The sequence below is a fragment of the Periplaneta americana genome, chromosome 12 (assembly GCF_040183065.1).
Source record: "Periplaneta americana isolate PAMFEO1 chromosome 12, P.americana_PAMFEO1_priV1, whole genome shotgun sequence".
NCBI classification, from domain to species: domain Eukaryota; kingdom Metazoa; phylum Arthropoda; class Insecta; order Blattodea; family Blattidae; genus Periplaneta; species Periplaneta americana.
This window is the reverse complement of record NC_091128.1, coordinates 101,284,914-101,305,513: the sequence shown is the minus strand read 5'-3', so window position 1 is coordinate 101,305,513 and position 20,600 is coordinate 101,284,914. Positions and strand designations below refer to the sequence as shown.

General features: G+C 34.1%; 1 protein-coding gene across 5 annotated transcripts in view; it reads left to right on the top strand.

Moving 5' to 3' along the window:
* LOC138710729 (uncharacterized) overlaps positions 1–20,600 on the top strand; it is a 306,886-nt gene that overhangs the window by 248,267 nt on the left and 38,019 nt on the right. Inside the window, exon 1 of one of the 5 annotated variants that reach the window (XM_069841802.1) lies at positions 6,978–7,073. The exons of 3 other annotated variants lie outside the window; for them this stretch is intronic. In XM_069841802.1, coding sequence (XP_069697903.1) covers positions 6,993–7,073 — 81 coding nt within the window. In that variant the 5' untranslated portion in view covers positions 6,978–6,992. Of the gene's footprint in view, positions 1–6,977; positions 7,074–18,440; positions 18,940–20,600 lie in introns of those variants that run through there. One more of the 5 variants, XM_069841801.1, reaches the window with a different exon arrangement.

Genomic DNA, 20,600 nt, shown 5'->3' with positions numbered 1-20,600 from the left:
AACTTTTGCGTTTTCTATTCAAGATGAAGAAAATATAATATTGAAACCTAAAAAAAAAAAAAAAAAAAAAAAAAAAACGTGGCTTGCTGTGCGGTAGAGACTAGGGTCAGAGTGAAAAGTGACGTCATAATAACAGTAGGCTACTGGAATAACTGTAGCCTAATGTTATAGAAACCACCCTTGCCGGGCTACACAGTCATTCTGCTGATGAAATTAGCGAAATTCTTCAGATTGTGAGTAAGATTTCTTCTGGTTGTGATGGAATTCCAGATTGTGGATCTCTCGGAGTAGTTGACAGTCGATACTGGTAGCAAAACTACATAGCAAACTTGTGAGTATTGTGCAAGACTCAGAAAGAGAGGATGACAACGAATCAGGCGAAAGTGACACATAATCTACACTTCTCTACGTCGAGCGGCGCGGCAAGATGATACCACACTGACGTCATGTTAATGAAGCTCTGGCCAGATACTGCGAATTTCTCACTTGCGACTGCTCCTGGTCAGAATGCTGTAGGCCTAAAGAGGCGTAGAATGTTAAAGAAATAAACCTTGTTAGTGAAATTTGACAAAAGTAAATACTTAATTATTTTTCTTTTTCCCTACTCGATTTGTGGGTGATTCTGCTGTTATTATAGACCCGATGTTCGCGGGTTTAACTTCGGCCGTTTTCAATTTTCACTTTTACCTTGTTAGTGAGTTACACGTAAGCCACTGCTAGGAGAGAAAACCAGATGTCGAAAGACAACCTGTGTTAGTAATTTAAAAATGATTTGTTTATTTAATTTACCTGATAATATAAATAAATAAGTCCAACAAACATCTCTTTTAAATTATATGCTTTGAATAAAATATTTAGTTTTATGGTTTGAATGATCCCTTCGATATTGTATCTTCGAAGTTTAGGGGGAAATGGGGAGCCCTCAATATTAATTTATGTAAGTCGGCCTCTATGGTTTCGGTTTTACTGGAATTAGGATTAGCGAGATTTTACTGTACTTCTGTCAGGGTTCTTAACCCCCTGCACTCTCTAGAAGAACATAGTACCTTGGAGATTTGTTGGTCGGACTTCGTAATCAGTGGCAACAACAGTAAGTTAATTGTAATCGTGCGTCATGATGGCTGGAGGTGATTCAACTCAATATTTGCACCTTGATATCTCGAAAACGGGGAGACGTAAGACACCACTTCTCTCGACGTTTTCGTCTCAGAGGTTTACTACAGTCGAATTCTTTAACCAACGGCCAACAAACCATTAAAGTGCGTCATGATGACATCACAACTGCGCATTTACTGGAACTTAATATCTCAGAAACAGTGAGACATAGGAACCTGCTCCTCCCGACTTTTCGTCTCAGAAGTTTGCAGTCGAATTTTTTAACAAATGGATAACTACTAGTAAAATGCATTGTGACTGTGCGTTATGACGAATATGACGTCAAAACTGTGCATTTACTGTAATATTACATATCTACAATATTGAGATATAAGACACTGCTTCTTTTGAAATTTTTCGGCCTGGAACTTTGTCATCGAATTCTTTTATCATTCAGCAACGGTGGGTAAAGTGAATTGTATTTAAGGTGATGAGCTAATGAAAATAATCGAACTTTGTAATAAGAAGACAGATGCAGTGGCGCAACAACGAGGTATTAGCTAGTATATGCAGTCACGAAGCTCAATACGTAGTAAATATGCATCCATGGATAGTTTCTAACCACTAGGATCGCTAATATCGCCTCATTAAAGACAATGCGAAATAGTACCGGCACAGTCTATTGTTCCTGGCACCCTCACAACTCAAGCTTCGTGACTGTGGTATTAGGCCGGAGTTAGAGGTTCGAAAAATGAATACCGTTGGCGGAAGGTATGCGATACATAGGCTGACCAGATTTTTTATAATCTAGCAGGGGACATAAACAATTTCCAGAAACCCCACAAACGCTTACCTAGTCATTCTCCATTGAAATGTTGCAGAAAATACTTGTAACAGTAGATACAATGATAGAACTTTGCACATTAAATTAGTGGAGTACCTTAACTTTTTTAATTAAATGCATAAACACACGTAACTCATATACATAATTATAGCCACTAAGAATTCAATTTCAGCACTGACGCATGCATGGAAGTCTTTCACATAATATTGTACACACTGAACTCTAACACACATTTTACAAGTACTTGTGTGAAGAATGTATCTTTTTAAGAATCTGTTCATTCCCATACAGCTTCACACTAAATTCTTCACATGAGAAATGAAAGTTTGTTTTCGCTTGTAACAAAACTTTAACTCTCTCAACTTTCATTCTTGACTTTTCGTCAGTCCAGATTGAATTCACTGTGGAGAAGTCTTTCAACTGATGCCTGGAAGACATGATTATTGACACTATTTTGAGAAGATTTTCAAATGCAATGGATTTTTTTTTGAAATGTTGAAAAACATCATACTGCTTTGCACCTGTTGGTTTGTCATAAAATTCCTATTTTTTTTTAACTACTTAAAAATGGACGCTACGGCAGTTCTAACGCTTTCGCGCAACACGAATGTTAAGATGACCACAGAGAAAGGTGGTATATTCTTCTCAAAGAGTGCAGAATATCTCAAACTGCGCTCGCTGGTTCTTCTGTCTCATACTGAGGACCGTGCATGAATCGCAGCAGTTCCATCACTATACGTAAATATTTATTGTGTAAAATTTATCGAAACAAAATCAAAGCTTCTGGGGACAAAATTAATTTCCGGGGACAAAAACGGGTACATTTGTTCCCCGGGGACAGCAACTCAAAACCGGGGACTGTCCCCAGAAATCGGGAACGTCTGGTCAGCCTATCGATACATCACTATCTGGTTGTGACGTCACCCCCAGGATTCGTGGCGCTTAAGGCGATGGGCTACTGAAATTTCTAAAATCCACAATTTTTTAGCTAGAGAGTTGAGAAATTTTTACTGAATATGCATATCAATATCATAACCATACATTATGAATTTCAATCTTTTGCCATAAACACTTAAAAAATAAACTTATTTGTCTTTTTTGTGTTTTTTATAATTTTCTTAGTGAAGATCCCATTTTGTAAAAAAAAAAATATATTTTCTTTAAATATAATTTTTTCTTTAAGGTAACATTGCGTATTGTGCAATGGAGCATTAGTAATGTCCTTCTCTAACTTGTTCATTTGTAAAAAAAAAAAAAATATAATTTCTTCAATTTTAAACATTAGGCCTAATAAAAATAATATTGCTTTACGTGTAATTCTCTAGCACTGAATACAGTCAATAAAATGCTCCATTTCACAACACAGATATTAATTAACGCTAAGTTTCATCACTCTAGCTTTACCCACTGAGAAATAAAATAAATACTTATCGTTGAAAATTTCTTTTTTGGAGATAATTGAATTTATAGTTTTGATTATACATAACTCGTGCATTAACACTATCAAATTCATTCATTTGTAGATCTAATATACTGATATTATGCCATAAAATTTTCAGAAAAATGCTCCTCATCCAACCGTACATTTTTAGCGCGAAAGTAAAAAAAAAAAATGATAACAATTGTCTGCGTTGTGTAACTTTCTCCAGTCTTCTGTAACTTCACTCTTAGCCCCAATTATTTTCCCAAGCACCTTATTCTTGAACACCCTTAACCTCTGTTCCTCCCTCAAAGTGAGAGTCCAAGTTTCACAACCATACAGAACAACCGGTAATATAACTATTTTATAAATTCTAATTTCCAGCTTTTTTGAAAGCAGATTGGATGACAAAAACTTCTCAACCGAATAATAATAGGCATTTCCCATATTTATTCTGCGTTTAATTTGCTCCCGAATGTCATTTATATTTGTAAACACTTTGTATATAAAATTAAATTAAGTATTGAAAATTTAGAGATTAATCTATATCAAAGGACCTTACTCACTTTTACGGATGCTTTCACGACGCCACTGCAGCTTGACTAATAGGTCTACCTGTTTGTTATTTAGAAAAATGTGAGAATAGACATTGCTTCTTTTGAGACTTAGGAAAGTAAATTGTTGGTTTACGCCATGATGACAGCAGGTGACAAAATAACTCAGTGGATATTATGGACCATGATACCTTTAAAAATGCGAGACTTGAGATACAGATTCTGCCTTTCTTTTTCGGGGGAACAAGCGCTAGAAGTTTGTCGTTGGAATTTTGTAATCAGAGGGTAATGGCGGATAAACTAAATTGTAGACGTGTGCCAAGATAACCATGATGACGTCATAATAGTGGTGCTTCTACACCTTTATATGTAGAAAAAACGTTGCTTTTTTCGGAATTATGGATTCACCCTTTTTAGCAGAATACTCTCTAGAAGCTTATCAGTCGAATTTTGTGATAAATAATCTATGTGGTGATTGGGGAAAAAGTAATAGGCCTAACTCTGGTTGTGATTAGCAGTACATTATTATTGTGTTGATCAGTCCAGCAATAAGTAGCCGTGTCATCAAATAGTAATTCTGGAGTGAATGGCAGTGTAATTATTATTGTGTTGATTAATTCAGAAACCGTGGCTCTGTTATCTAATAGTAACTCTGGTTATGAATAGCAGTACAATTATTGTGCTAATAAGTCCAGAAACCGTAGCTCTATTATCAAGTAGTAACTCTAGATGTGACTGATAATGTAATTATTGTGTTGATGAATCCAGAAGCCGTACCTCTATCATCAAATATTAATTCTGGTTGTGATTTGCACTACTTACATTATTATGTTGATAAATCCAGAAATTTTGGCTGTATTATGAAATTGTAACTCTGGATGTGAATGATAGTACAATTATTTTGTTGATCAATCCAAAAATGTTGGCTGTATTATGAAATTGTAACTTTGGATGTGAATGATAGTACAATTATTTTGTTGATCAATCCAAAGATATTGACTGCATTATGAAGTTGTAACTCTGGATGTGAATGACAATTTTGTTGATATATTAAAAAAGCTTGGCTCTAACATCAAATACTCGTAGTAATTCTGGTTGTGATTTTCAGTATATAATTGTTTTGATCGATCTAGAAACTGTGGTCTTCCCAAGTAGTAGCTGTGGATGTGAATGGCAGTAGTTACAATTATTTCGTCGATAAATACAGAAACTGTGGCTTTATCATCAAGCAGTAATTGCAATTGTGAATTGCAATGTAATTATTGTTGACCAATCCATATACTTTGGCTCTACCTATGCTGATTGTGAATTGCAATATAATTATTGTTGACCAATCCATATACTTTGGCTCTACCTATGCTGATTGTGAATTGCAATATAATTATTGTTGACCAATCCATATACTTTGGCTCTACCTATGCTGATTGTGAATTGCAATATAATTATTGTTGATCAATCTTTAGCTACATCTCTTGTCGCGAATGGGGAACACAATTATTATGTTGATCAATCCTGAAATCTTGGCTCTGTCATCAAGTCTGGAACTTACGAAAGAGACGTCCGCAGTTGAATTAAGCAAGAACAGTAATCAGGTCAATGAGTGAAATTCTCGGAAGCACAGACTTATCAAGAATCAGAAAGAAGGTCATCTTACGAACAATGATAGAAAGCGTCCGAAGTCGTAATATGATGTATAGAGTTGGACATTTCGCTTACAAGTTAAATAATGAACGTAGACGAATGTGACACACACAGGACTTTAAATTATTCCTTTATCATTTTGCTCATGATATTTCTATTTGTAGTTTATTTTCTTGAACTAATATTCAAAGACATACCCAAATGAAATCATTTAATGTGGACCCAAAGAAATTCTTCCGTTTTCGTTATATGTTTTTTCAGTGGTTCACCCACGGAAGGAAATGCTTTTACAACCGAGTGGAAGTTTCTCTCTTGATTGGGGTATCTTTGTTTTCTATTGAACTTTAAAATAACTCTCAACAAAAGTAGGAATATTTTTGCATCTGGTAATATTAATTTCTCCCAATCATAGGACACATTGGACTACTCATTTCATTCACTTCATCTTACGCAAGAAACAAAACATTCGTTAGGAGAGATTTCTACTTGAAGTCTGCTTTATCATACATCGTGCCCAACTTAAAACACCAATAAAATAAATTATTATCACTGAAAATATATACGATAAACAGAAATAAATATACCGAGATTTGGCATTGTACCTCTTGCAATTTATGTACGTAACAATGATGTGGTTGCCAATGAGTTCGTACAACTTTCTCATGTGCAGTTCCGTTGCTTTTCTAAACACTAGTCCACACCTATGGAATAGCGGTTAGCACGTCTGCCCGGGTTCGATTCCTGGTCGGGACAAGTTATCTGGTTGAGGTTTTTTTCCGGGGTTTTCCCTCAACCCAATATGAGCTGGTTAACTTTCGGTGCTGGACCCTGGACTCATTTCACCGGCATTATCACCTTCATCTCATTCAGACGCTAAATAACCTAAGATATTGATAAAGCGTCGTAAAATAACATACTAAAATAAAATAAAAAAATCTAAACACCAAATTGCTCTCTAGGAAACTGAACATATTCTAACTATATTAAAAATATATTTAGTCAACAGTCCGAAGACTGGTTGGAAAGAGAGTAGGCTATAAGGTATTAGTGCTAGTAATTTGGAAGGCGTCCGCTAGAATACAAGTCTCAGGTCGTATATCACACTATTTCATATTTGTATCCCTGTTTCATAATTGTAACACTTCTCTATATCCGTGAAAATCACGAAATCTTATGATAAGAAAATATGAAAAAGAAGAGATGGTTGGAGTGGAATGCTGCTTACATGAACTGAGAATATTAAAGTGGTAATTGGTGCAAATGGCTTATTTTGTATATACTGGAAATGAAGTTTCTACCTCGACACGGTCACGTATCAGTAATGAACGAGGAAAAATGGCTTACATACCATAATCAGCCAACATCTTGCAGAATAGAAAAGGAGGAAGAGCTCGTATGGCTCGGTGTGGTGAAGTTAGGTTCATAGAGCAATAAAGTTATGGAGAGGAAGTGTGGAAGATCGTCAGTTGTGGAGGACAACAAGGCTAAACGACCATTGAAAAGGGGAAAGACTGTAAATGTAAGTAAGAATTTAGTGAAATTGACCACCATTCTTTGATAATACAATAGTTTACCTCAACATAATCTAAACACTCTGAAACAGTCGCAATATAATATTGCGAAACAACATTTCCAAGCGCGCACTGTGCTGTTTTAGAACGGTAAAGGAGCAAACGCTGGAAAGTCCAACCGATTTTTCTCCAGTGAAGACTGTATTAGAGTTTAAGGTAAACCGACGGTCTTTGAACGATTTCATCGTTTAATTTTCTCTTCTTCCTTTTGGAGTTTTTATACAATAATGTTTGTTTGTTTTTTTTCTGATAAATTAAGCCCTAAATTTTTAGTGAGAACAAAATTCTTCCAGTGATTTAAGAAAGTAAACTGTTCAAAGGTATTTTGTTAACAAATTTTCTTATCGCTACTGAAAGCAGTGAGAGATTCATTATTTTATCACTCTGTTAAACACAGAGGTGGTTTAGTTCCAGAAACGTCCTTCAGAGCAGATAATACTGTATTAAATGAATATTATGAATTTTAATTTAAAATGTAGCTCAAAACGCAGAACCTTTTTCATTAACACGTAATACTTACCTATCTATGCTGCCGAAACTGTGTCTGAAACCCAAGATAGGTAGTTTTACAAACATCAAGTTGCTGATAAGATGTAATCGCAATATAATCATATCAGTGTGCACATTCACAAAGTTGTTTCTAAGAAAATGTACGGTATAAAGGAAAAAACTGTCATCCCTATCTGAAATGAGACTTTTATGAGCAGAAGGGGAAGGTGCTTTTGACTTCGCCCTTCCTACAAATCACATTCTGTATTTAAATTTTGAAATAGGCTATATTTGTATATAATCAGAAATCGTCCGTCCTACAAATCGCATAAACTTACTGTATTTCAGTTTTTAAGTATATTTATATTTAATTACAACTCGCCTTTCCTACAAATCACATTCTCTACCAGGTTAAATAAATAAATCTTTAATCTTAATCTTATATTTGTATATAATCACAAATCGCCCTTCCTACAAATCACATTCTGTATTTCAGTTTTGAAGTATATTTGTATATAATCACAAATCACCCTTCCTACAAATCACATTCTGTATTTCAGTTTTGAAGTATATTTGTATATAATCACAAATCGCCCTTCCTACAAATCACATTCTGTATTTCAGTTTTGAAGTATATTTGTATATAATCACAAATCGCCCTTCCTACAAATCACATTCTGTACTTCAGTTTTGAAGTATACTTGTATATAATCACAAATTGCCCTTCCTACAAATCACATTCTTTATTTCAGTTTTGAAGTATATTTGTATATAATCAGAAATCGCCCTTCCTAGAAATCACATTCTGTATTTCAATTTTTAAGTATATTTGTATTTAATTACAACTCGCCCTTCCTACAAATCACATTCTGTATTTCAGTTTTGAAGTATATTTGTATATAATCACAAATCGCCCTTCCTACAGATCACATTCTATATTTCAGTTTTGAAGTATACTTGTATACAATCACAAATCACCCTTCCTAGAAATCACATTCTGTATTTCAATTTTGAAGTATAGTTGTATGTAATCACAAATCGCCCTTCCTACAAGTCACATTCTGTATTTCAGTTTTGAAGTATATTTTTATATAATGTAATCACAAATCGCCTTTCCGATAAATCACATTCTGTATTTCAATTTTGAAATATAGGCCTATTTATACATAATCACAAATGGTCCTTCTTAAAAATCACATTCTGTATTTCAGTTTAGAAGTATCCAATTTATATATAATCAAAAATTTTTTCTTCGTTTTGTACTATGGCAAAGAAATTAACAAGTTATGAATGAATGGAGGAAGGAAATAAGAATTGGAGGAGGAGGAAAGGAAGGATGCGCGGAAGAGGGAAGAGGAAAAAGAGAAGCGATAAGGATAAGGAAATAAAGAAAGAAGGAAGAACAAAGAGGATGCGAGCTGGAAATAAACATTGAAGGAAGGAAAATAGTAAAATTTTACAATACGGAAATTGTGCAACGATTGTAATTGCCTTGCAATATGAATTTGTAACTGATTAATATTATAAACTTGAACATGTGTAGATAATTTTCCATAAATTTCATATGATTGAGATGGTAAAACAATTTATTAGTGATATCTGCTCAAATATTTTGTCCTTGTTGCATTGTTTCTTTCATTTAGTAGACCTAATGCTTGGACAAATGTTGATAATTTGGAGAATAACACACCAATTATTTTTAACCTTGCAATTTAATCAATTTTTAGAGAAATGCGTCTCTGAACAGTTGTAGACTGTATGTAAAACTTTCATTATTTTGGACATACTTCCTAAATCTAGTGTTAAACGTTATAACTAATTTTACTTTTACACTTTAATCTATACGCGATTTTTTCACTTTGGACATCTGGTAATTCTTAAGTTTTTCCTATATAAAGATCACATATTTTCTTATCACTTTAATTATACATTTAGTTCCTGCAAAAGTGTGATGTCATTTAAATGGATATCAATTTAAACGCATACGTGTAACTATCATCAACCCGCGTCCTAGCCTCGTGGTCTAGAACGTCTTAGCGCCGGTTCGAATCCTCATGAGCAAAGGACGGATCAGAGCGACTGTTCTTACAAGTTTACTCACCATTTACTATAGGCCTAGTCTGTTTACGTTGAAGCAGAGACGGTGACTCCAGAAGTACACGACGGGCGCGTACCTGCAAGAATGCGTGTACTGTACTGTACATGACGGCTGTGAATTTGAATTCCGTTATAAAACACTATATTGTACTTGCGTGTAAAGTGAATACTACGTAGTCTGTGCATTTCAGTGGACAATAATGTACATGTGGAGATTGTCCAAAGTGAACGTTCTGCGTCTCTCAATTAAACAAAAATTATATCGTGAGAAACTCCTTTCGACATCGCAAGACGTAATAGGTGCATACGAATAATATACTAACTTATATCAATATCTGACATTTTTCTTTCACTTTTTGATCTGGAGAGCTCTGTTTTTGCAGCAACATATCTCGCACACCACACATGATTGAAAAATAATTATTTTTTACTAACATTCTGAAGTTTCTCGTTCACTTTTTTCGTAACTTCTCCGGCTTTGGTTTCCTTAAGTTTTACAGATAACCTACTTCTTCCACTATGTTTATAGTCTTTGGCATGTGTAAATTAGATGTTTGTAACAACGTTATGGCTTTCGGTAAGTGACAAAAGTTCTTCTGTATGAAATCTAAACTGCTCGAAAAAATCAACTGAAATGAGGGATTTTGCTATTTCAATTGCATGTGCCTCTGTAGAATCTAAATTATTGATCACTTTCACAATTTGAACATAATATGTGGCATAATAGAAGGCAGCGTCCAGCCAACTACTCCATCTTGTTATTATGGGGTTTGGTGCAAGGGGAACCCCGGGAGCGATTTCATTGAATTTTTGTATTCGGGAAGGTGCTTTCAGAAAAATTTTCTTAACATTACCTATAAAGCTCGACGTCACTATAAGAAGAGTGAATTACTTCCGCCATCCTATGGAGTCCATCTCCTAATCAAGCTAGGTGAACCAACTTAGGATACATTATTTTTGTGTCCTTGGCCGTCTTTATCATATAGGGCTCAGCATCTATGGCTAAAGGAAATACATTATTATACCTGATACCATTAGGCCACAAAATATCCATGGCATTAGAAAATACAATTGCCATTGTTTTGTGGTTCACCATTTCTATCGTCTCACACGTTAGTAAATATCTCTTTCCAGTAGGCCACTACTATAAGTAATAGTTCATCGGATAGTCGTATTCCCACATAATAACTTCGCATTTACTTCTACTAGTAGTAGCATACGCCACCTGTTTGCGAAGCGGAACATGATATTCCTACTACGTACTGTATAATTCTTTACTCACTGTCTGTACCTAGGGAACACGTGCCGAGACATTCTGCTCTCTGCATCAGTAACATGAAGTCACGGAACCTGGTCACTCTGATCCGCCCTCTGCTCATGAGGAAAGAAGTTTCCTTATGAAATTTCGGCAAACATATGGAACTGATGCCCACTGAGTATCGTGATAAATAGTGATTAGAGAAATCCGGTTTGAAAACAGCTATAACGGCTCGCGGGGATCATCATACGTTTCTCCTGTACTGGCTGAATGATCGTTCATCTATGTCAGATCAATAGTCGTCATGATCGGCCTTTGTCCTCTATGAGATGTGGCGCCACAGATTTATTTATTTATTTATTCATTTATTTATTTATTTATTTATTTATTTATTTATTTGTTTATTTATTTATTTATTTATTTATTTATTACTTATCTACTTTCTTATTTACTTATTATTTCTTAATTAATTTATTTATTCATTTATTTAGATTCATTCATTCGTTTATCCTCTCATTCGTCATTCATTTGTTGATTCATTCAATTATTCTTACTTATTTCCTTATTTCCTTATTTATTTATTTCCTTATTTCCTTATGTTTATTTACTTATGAATGAATGAATGAATTAATTAATAATTTTCCGTGTCAAACGGTGTGTAATGATAGTATTTAAATAAATACATAATGAATCAATAAATGAATGAATTAATTAATTAATTCATTCATTCATTTAAATTTATTTATTTACTTATTAATTCATCCATTCATTCATTTATTGATTCATTATGTATTTATTTATTTAAATACTATCATTACACACCGTTTGACACGGAAAATTATCGCTCTCCTGTAGTGTGAATTTTCCTGAGTGTCGTTCGGATTATCGCGAGATTCACACGGGGAAATATTAAGCATCGAGATCTGAGGATGAAGACAAGTCATAGCAGCGACGACGTATCTGTATTCACAAAAAGACTTATTCCCTACGAAGCCTTAATGGCTTAGCGATAGAGCTCTTTCTTCTCGTTACAAAGACCGGGCTTCGAATCTCTCTATGTAAAACGCACGCGTGTAAACACAGAAGTGGGACTTGGTCTCTGAAGAGCGACCAATTTTTGCGTCAAAGGGTTAGCTACATTGCAGCTAGTGTCTTTAGGTGCGAGCCATTGGCAAAGCTCAAAGCAGTAATTACCGCATTTGCCTGCTGATCCGGAGCTGTGCTCGAGCGTGGGTTTGGCTGAGTAGTCTACCTGATTGGGTTTTTTCCTGAGGTTTTTCCCAACTGTAATACGAATATCAGGTTACTCACATGGCGAATCTTCGGCCTCATCTTGCCAAATTCCATCTTGCTATCACAAATACCATAGATGCTTAATAACCTAGTAGTTGATACAGCATCGTTAAATAACCTAGTAAAAAGTCTTTAGATTGTGCATACAAAAGCGTACTAAAGGCAGTATTCTAGTATAGTGTCATTTGTCTCATTCATAAACTGTCTGAATTCACATCAAGTTAGGCCTATATATTTTTCATTAGATATTTTACGATCTTCCTTTTCCCTGAAGGAGTTCTGCTGCGGACATATTTTTTTATTGTCATGAACTAAACATTTTGGAAACTTGTTTTATAAAGTAGAATGTAATCGGAGTTTTCTTGTTAGGAACCCGCATTGATGGACGTGAAATCTAATGGAACGCGTAAGCTTAAGTTGGCATAAAGTTAATCAAGCTAATGTAAATGAACATTTTCTATTAAATATTATTTTTTTTAAATTCTATCAATGATTTAAATTTCTTGAATTAGTATTGAAAGTATGTGCAGTAATAATTATCAGACATCTGCTGCTTTTAACAGTGCGATAGCGTTATAGTCTATCATTGCATACTCAAAGGCTTCGGGACCCTCACATGATCGCAACCTTAGTTCGTGAGTTGGTGCCTTCGACAATTCTGGTTTATTGCCGGATCTGCGGCTCAGGCTTTAGCGCGCTGGTTTTCTATCCAGGCGGCCTGGATTCGATCCCCGTCTAGGTTGTTATAAAATTTATATTCGAAAAAGCCTACATTGCAGAGGGTTTTTCTCGGAGTACTCCCATTTTACACTGTCATTTCACTAACAATTCCATCTTCCCTCCAATTCATGTATCATACAATAGTTAAAAATAGATTTGGGTGAAGTCTTGGCGGTAACACGGGTTTTTGATGCTGATACATGAAGAGCTTGGGGTTCCGGACCGCGGGGGTTATCAAGTACTTATCCGAGGATTGGATCTGGCTCTGTCAGGGCGGAGGCAGGATGGTCCACCTGTCAGCATCGGATTCTTCTATCTATTTTGCTAATTATCTCCATATCTAGTTAGTTACCTACCTGTAAAAGTATAACTAAGTTATATTCCTACCTTATAGTTATTGCCGATCAAACTACCGATTTAATAGTATTATTAGCTATTTCTCTACCTCTCTACTCACCAAGACTAGTTACACATCTACCTCTACATACAGTGAAAGCTGTATTGATCGTCCACTGAGTCGACCTGGTTGGCGAGTTGGTCTAACGCAGGCCTTCTATGCCCAAGGTTGCGGGTTCGATCCCGGGCGAGGTCGATGGCATTTAAGTGTGCTTAAATGCGACAGGCTCATCTCATTAGATTTACTGGCATGTAAAAGAACTCCTGCGGGACAAAATTCCGGCACATCCGGCAACGCTGATATAACCTCTGCAGTTGCGAGCGTCGTCAAATAAAACATAACAATATCGACCTCTGATAGTCCCTTGTAAAATTGATCTTTTAGAGGGGTGATTGCTTAATCGGGGAGGCTTTTTTACACGAATAATTAGTAATCTACTGTATGTATATAAATTAAGATAACTTGGAATGTATTGTTAATTATAATAAGTTGTGTACAAACATTTTATGTTATTTATTATTATAGTTAAACTACTGTACATATATAAAATAGAATAACTTGGAATGTATTGTTAATTATAATAAGTTGTGTACAAAATATTTTACGTTATTTATTATTATAGTTAAACTACTGTACATATATAAAATAGAATAACTTGGAATGTATTGTTAATTATAAGTTGTGTACAAAACATTTTTACGTTATTTATTATTATAGTTAAACTACTGTACATATATAAAATAGAATAACTTGGAATGTATTGTTAATTATAATAAGTTGTGTACAAACATTTTATGTTATTTATTATTATAGTTAAACTACTGTACGTATATAAAATAGAATAACTTGGAATGTATTGTTAATTATAATAAGTTGTGTACAAAATATTTTACGTTATTTATTATTATAGTTAAACTACTGTACATATATAAAATAGAATAACTTGGAATGTATTGTTAATTATAATAAGTTGTGTACAAAACATTTTTACGTTATTTATTATTATAGTTAAACTACTGTACGTATATAAAATAGAATAACTTGGAATGTATTGTTAATTATAATAAGTTGTGTACAAAATATTTTACGTTATTTATTATTATAGTTAAACTACTGTACATATATAAAATAGAATAACTTGGAATGTATTGTTAATTATAAGTTGTGTACAAAACATTTTTACGTTATTTATTATTATAGTTAAACTACTGTACATATATAAAATAGAATAACTTGGAATGTATTATTAATTATAATAAGTTATGTACAAAACATTTTACATTATTTATTATTATAGTTAAACTACTGTACGTATATAAAATAGAATAACTTGGAATGTATTGTTAATTATAATAAGTTGTGTACAAAACAATTCTACGTTATTTATTATTATTATTATTATTATTATTATTATTATTATTATTATTATTATTATTATTATTTTACAATTTAATTCTCTAAACTATCTTTCGGTAAGTTCCCGCCATTAATATAAAATATCCAATGGTTGAGCTGTTTGGACTTTTTCCATTGCTAATTTTCAAAATTGTAGCTCAACGTTTTGAAGAGTGAATCTCTCTTCGTTGTCAGATGAAAACCTACTGTGGGGATCTTCGAAACGTTGTACTACAATTTTGAAAATTAGCAATGGAGAAAGTCCAAGCAGCTCAACCATTGAACAATTCACCGTTGCTCTCTCAGATCAATATAAAATGTATTAAGAAGTCTATTTATGTTCTTCAGTCGCGCAGTATGTAAATGAAATTCGACTCGGTTTTAATTTTTCCTTCGATTTTACAGCTGAATTAATATGAGTTTTGACCCATTTAAATTTTTCCTCTAATTTTCTCTCAGAAAACCACTTTCACTTTCGCGAATCACTTTGACTCAATCGTCCAACGATAAGACTAGTCTCGTTTTACTGAACATGTTTTTACTCGTAACGGCTTTAAACAATGCCAAAAGAAATAAAGCTGTTACAAGGGAGCAAGTGCTGTGCAGGTAAAATCAGTGGTCAGACCATGACAGCCATGTGCAGTGGTCACAACCTTTAACAACAACCTACTTCTATCTATAAATTCCCACATTCCTTAGGGCAGGCAACCAAGAGCGAATTCTACTCTCTCACGGGGAGCCATATGACTTCTCTTATGGGGTTAGGTATAGCTTACAGCGGTAAAATTTTGGAAATATTCAACATTATTTTCCTTCATTACTATATCTTGTACAAAAATGAAAATTAGTATCTGTAAAACACTGTCCTTTTATATTAAAAATATTTTACGATTAAAAAAAATTATATATATATATATATATATATATATATATATATATTATTTTTCAAAATTCAGTTCACTGTGCAGTAATGAAACGTTTCCCACATAATTCAAAAACTATCCAACATTCTGTGATGAAATTTTTGTGTGTATTTATGCATGTCATATCTACAATATGATGCAAGATCACTTCTCTACCTTTGAAAGATTGTCTGATAAAATGGTCAAATACCAATATTTTCTTCTAACACAATATATATATATATATATATATATATATATATATATATATATAATTTATTAAGGAATGTAGTTGAAAGAGCATGATATTTTAAACATTAGTTGCAGCAATAAAATAGAAGAGAGAGAATATGAAAAAGTTAACAAGTTTATGAGTTATGAGGGAAACGCTTCATCACTCCACAGTGAACTGCCACCATTTTGAATTTTGAAAAGAATATATATATATATATATAATTTTTTTTAATGGTAATTTTTTTTTCTTTTTTTTTCATATAGCAGAAGGACAGTGTTTTATACATACCAATTTTCATTATTGTACAAGATACAATAATGGAGAAAAAATGTTGAATTTTTCCAAAAAATTTTACTGCTGTAAGCTGTACCTAACCCCTTAAACCCCTTTCTTCCCCGCCGGACACCGCGCAGCGTTGATGCTATGACGGATGAATATAAAGCGTCCCCGTTTAGAGTTTGGATTCGTTGCCTTAGAGTATTAAATGATCGGACATTCAGCACGAATAGTTAACATTGTCAAATTTCATTTTAACCTTGGAAGATAAACACATTACTCTTATCAAGTTCTCAGAATGTATTTAATGCAGCAAACTACTGCATTGTAAAATTATAATATTGCTTTTTAATTTTGAAATCTGGTATCTTAATAGGGGAAAACTATTAAGAAAATTGCTATTAAATGACTGATCGGTGACCGGGGAGAGGAGTGGTCCTTATATGGTGGTAAAAGTGTATTTGTTGTATGGATTTTTACATCGGTTCTAAGAAAAATCAATCTCTAAGAGGGATAGTCTCTTAATAAGAGTGGTCTACTGTAATTCCTATCTAGCAACTACCTGCCTATCTGTCTAACTGCATAGATAACCATCTGTCTGGCTATCGTTTCTTTATTGTTAATATCTTCCAATTTCTTCGTGTCATTCCATTTGCCTTCTCCCTGTTTCCTTTCTGTACCGGTATGGCATAGTTGCGCCCCGCGGTCAATTGGAAGGCCTAGGCATGGCATAATTGCGCCCCGAAGAAATCAGATAGCAGAAGGGACATTGCATAGTTGCGCCCCGAAGAAATCAGGTAGCAGAATGGACATGGCATAGTTGCGCCCCGATGGGCATAGTACACACGAAAGTGATTGTCATAAATTAAATAAATTACTTAAAAATATTACAGTGATAGCCGCATTGAAATCAGGTAGGCCTAGCATATGATTAATTTTGCTATTTAAAATAACACTTTTTTATCGATCACACACAATAAATGAACTGCATTTTTTGTTTGTACATCGATTTCTTAACCCTAGGTACAGGGTTTCGAAAATTGAAACTTAGAACCATTGTGAATTATTAACTCTTTTCACTAAACTTAACATTCATTTTAAATTAACCTCACTATACGCCACAGACGGTGTGAAAATCACTAATAAAATTTCAAGACTGCTAAGGCCCCATATTCCAACGGCTCACTCATTTGAATATGTTAGTTAATAAAGTACTGCCAAATTCATGGTGTCCATTTTAACGGTAGGCTATTGATAATCACTGCATAAACAATAGAAAAACAGTTAATAAAGTACTGCCAACTCCATGGTGTTCATTTTAATGGTATCGATAATGAATATTAAATCGCATAAGAAATCAATAAAGTTGGTTGATTACGAGGCTCGAGTTTCCGTAGTGTCTTTTTCTCTACCTATTTCATCGGGGCGCAACTATGCCATGCTCCTTTTCTCTACCTGATGGAACGGGGCGCAACCATGCCCACAAAACAGGGACCCTTTTTTATCTGCTGCATTTTATCTGACCGTGGGGCGCAACTATGCTCTGCCCTTCTGTACTAGCCACATACAGTAGTGGCAAAAAAAGCCATATTTTACTACTTAATTAACTTATTATTCCCAGAACATGAATTTTATCAGCAATCGAAAAGTACTGAGAATGCATTTGAATAAGGAACAAAATAAAGTTTCCTTCCCAGGCAGGATTCGAACCACAAAAGTCTTAGTTACCAGTCTATCGTGCTCTGGAGTGAACAAGGCTCTGAAATCAGCTACAAGGGTCGGTTCGGTTTTTTTTTTGCCACTACTGTACATCCCTTGTTTCTAAGCTGTTTTGGATTTTTATTTTATTTAGCAATTTTATTACATTTTCAAAGAAGATTTCGTCGTTAATCTTCTATGTCACGGATAAGAATAGTGTCATCATTATAGGTTATAACATGTAATGTTAATGCAGCATCCCCCATGGGTATCCCCTTCACGGCCTTAGTTCTATATTTCCCTATATTTGACGCAAAACTGGAGTCCACAGACGAGGAGCTATTTGCTGGATATAGCCGTGTTTCCGATCTGCTCACTTCCCAGCTGTGATAACACGGATAACACATTTCCGTGATGCACGTTACGGTAGTTACCCTTGTGTGCATTTTCGTCGTATTTCTGTATTTCCTCGGCATCGTCATATGAGCTTCTCGTAACCAGTGTGTGATGTAAGCTCTACGTCACTGGGAAATATAATAGCTACACTTTTTTGTACTCTGTTCATTCGGCTGCCTGCCGTAGTGCGAAGAGGTTGTGTACGAGCAGATAACGGAGCTCGACGTCCATGCATCACGACGTGTGTTAACAGTTGTTCAAATGCTGGGTGTAGTGCGGTAGTGTTTATTTAATAAAACATGAAGAAGTGGTGGCATTTCCGCAGTGTCAGAAAGTGGTTAATGAGAAAAGAACATACTCTCTAGTCATTTTTATTTAGTTATATTCGGTTGTTGCTATTTACGGCTATTACATTGAATCTTCGTCATTTTGTAACGGCATATTCGCGTATATTTTTGCTATAAGTGATTTTATATAGGCCTACTACATAATTCAACGTGTCTTCGTACGAATTTCGTTCATTACCAAAGATTTTTAGGTTAAGATTATTTATTTATTTTTGAGACTTTTGATAATGAAAACTGTGAATAATCCAATGAATCCAACAATGGGTAGATTTCTACAACCAAGGAATCCTGCAGCTTCATGTCATCCCAGGGTAAGTTGCATATTAACTTATAATAGCAGTAATTATTATCCGCGGAGATTATTATTGTAAAATTCTGTAATCTAATCGCTTTCGTTCACTTTTTCTTGGGGGAGGAGAAATAAAATAGCAAGTGGAATACAGTTATTAATCCATTTTACACATTTATATGGCAGTGATTGCACTCTTTTATGGATTAGGCTATTATTATTATCATCATTAAGATTATTATTAATAGTAGTAGCAGTAATATTTCTGATAAAACACTATGCTTCACACTAGCATTATGGTACTTAACGTTTAATGTACAATATTACATTTTATGCAGAGAGAATGTCTGTGAACGAGAACCACAACGCATGCTTTATATTGATAAAATGTAATTGAAACAAAGTTAAAGTTAAACTTGTCACAGATGGCTTAAAATTAAGCTGAAATAGTTTACATGTATCTTAACACCCCCTGGGATGGGGATAGAGAAATCTTGAGCAGCGCACAGTCTCCTGAATTCATCATTGTTTGTAATCTCGAAACAGGTATGGCTTCATAGACATTCTCATTAGAAATGTAAACTCTAACAAAATTGACAACTAACATCAGAGAAAAAAATATATATACCTAAGCAGTCTCCGATGTTTGTCATTTTCTGTGATAATTTTTAATATACCGTAGTAATTTTTGTGCTTTATTATATAATCCGCCCTGACATAATCTACCGGTTTTTAAGGGTATTAAGAAAGAAGATGATAACAATGTAATCTGATGATCATGATAATGTTCACAGTGTTTCGCTTTCCGCTTGTAGTACAGAAGTTCATGAGTTCTGTCTTAAAATATAATAATAATAATAATAATAATAATAATAATAATAATAATAATAATAATAATAATAATAATAATAAGCGGTATTATATTAATATAGTTATTATTATTATTATTATTATTATTATTATTATTATTATTATTATTATTACTGTTGTTGTTCGAACAGCCATTTCTCCAAATAAAGTGCGTTTAAGTCTAATGTTTAGGGCAACTAAAACGTAAGACCGTTCTGTAAAAATGACGGTTCCCATGAAAGCCATAAGTTAAGTGCATTGGAAACAGGGTCATTGACTAACTCAAGGTCATAGCGTCTTTTACCCCTCTAGGATAGACCTCCAACATTAATAAGAGTGAGGCAGAGACTTGAACGTTGGCTACAGTGAAGAAATATAACCTTATTCTATCCGGGATAGAAACCACATCGATCCAGTTCTTGCTCATCTATTCTTTAGTAGGCTACGTTCCCTCCACTACGCATCATATAATACATACAGTATATTCTTGTTTACTGTGTTGTTAATTCAGTTACATATTTTTTGTTTCAGTATTGTTAACGATTTTGACAAATAATAAATATGTATTTAAGAGTAGTGCTAGTGTTAGTAGTAGTAGTAGTAGTAGTAGTAGTAGTAGTAGTAGTAGTAGTAGTAGTAGTAGTTCGAAATGGCCAACAAATTTTACCTGGACGCCCTCTATGAGGGACAGAGTTTTTCTACGAGACGGCTTTATTTCCCTGTCGAAAGAAGTACAGTAATAAGTATTTTATTGTTCTAATTCATTATCTCTGAGAAGTTTGAAACACCTTAAACTTATAATCAATTGGCTAGCATAGTAAGTAACAAGGACAA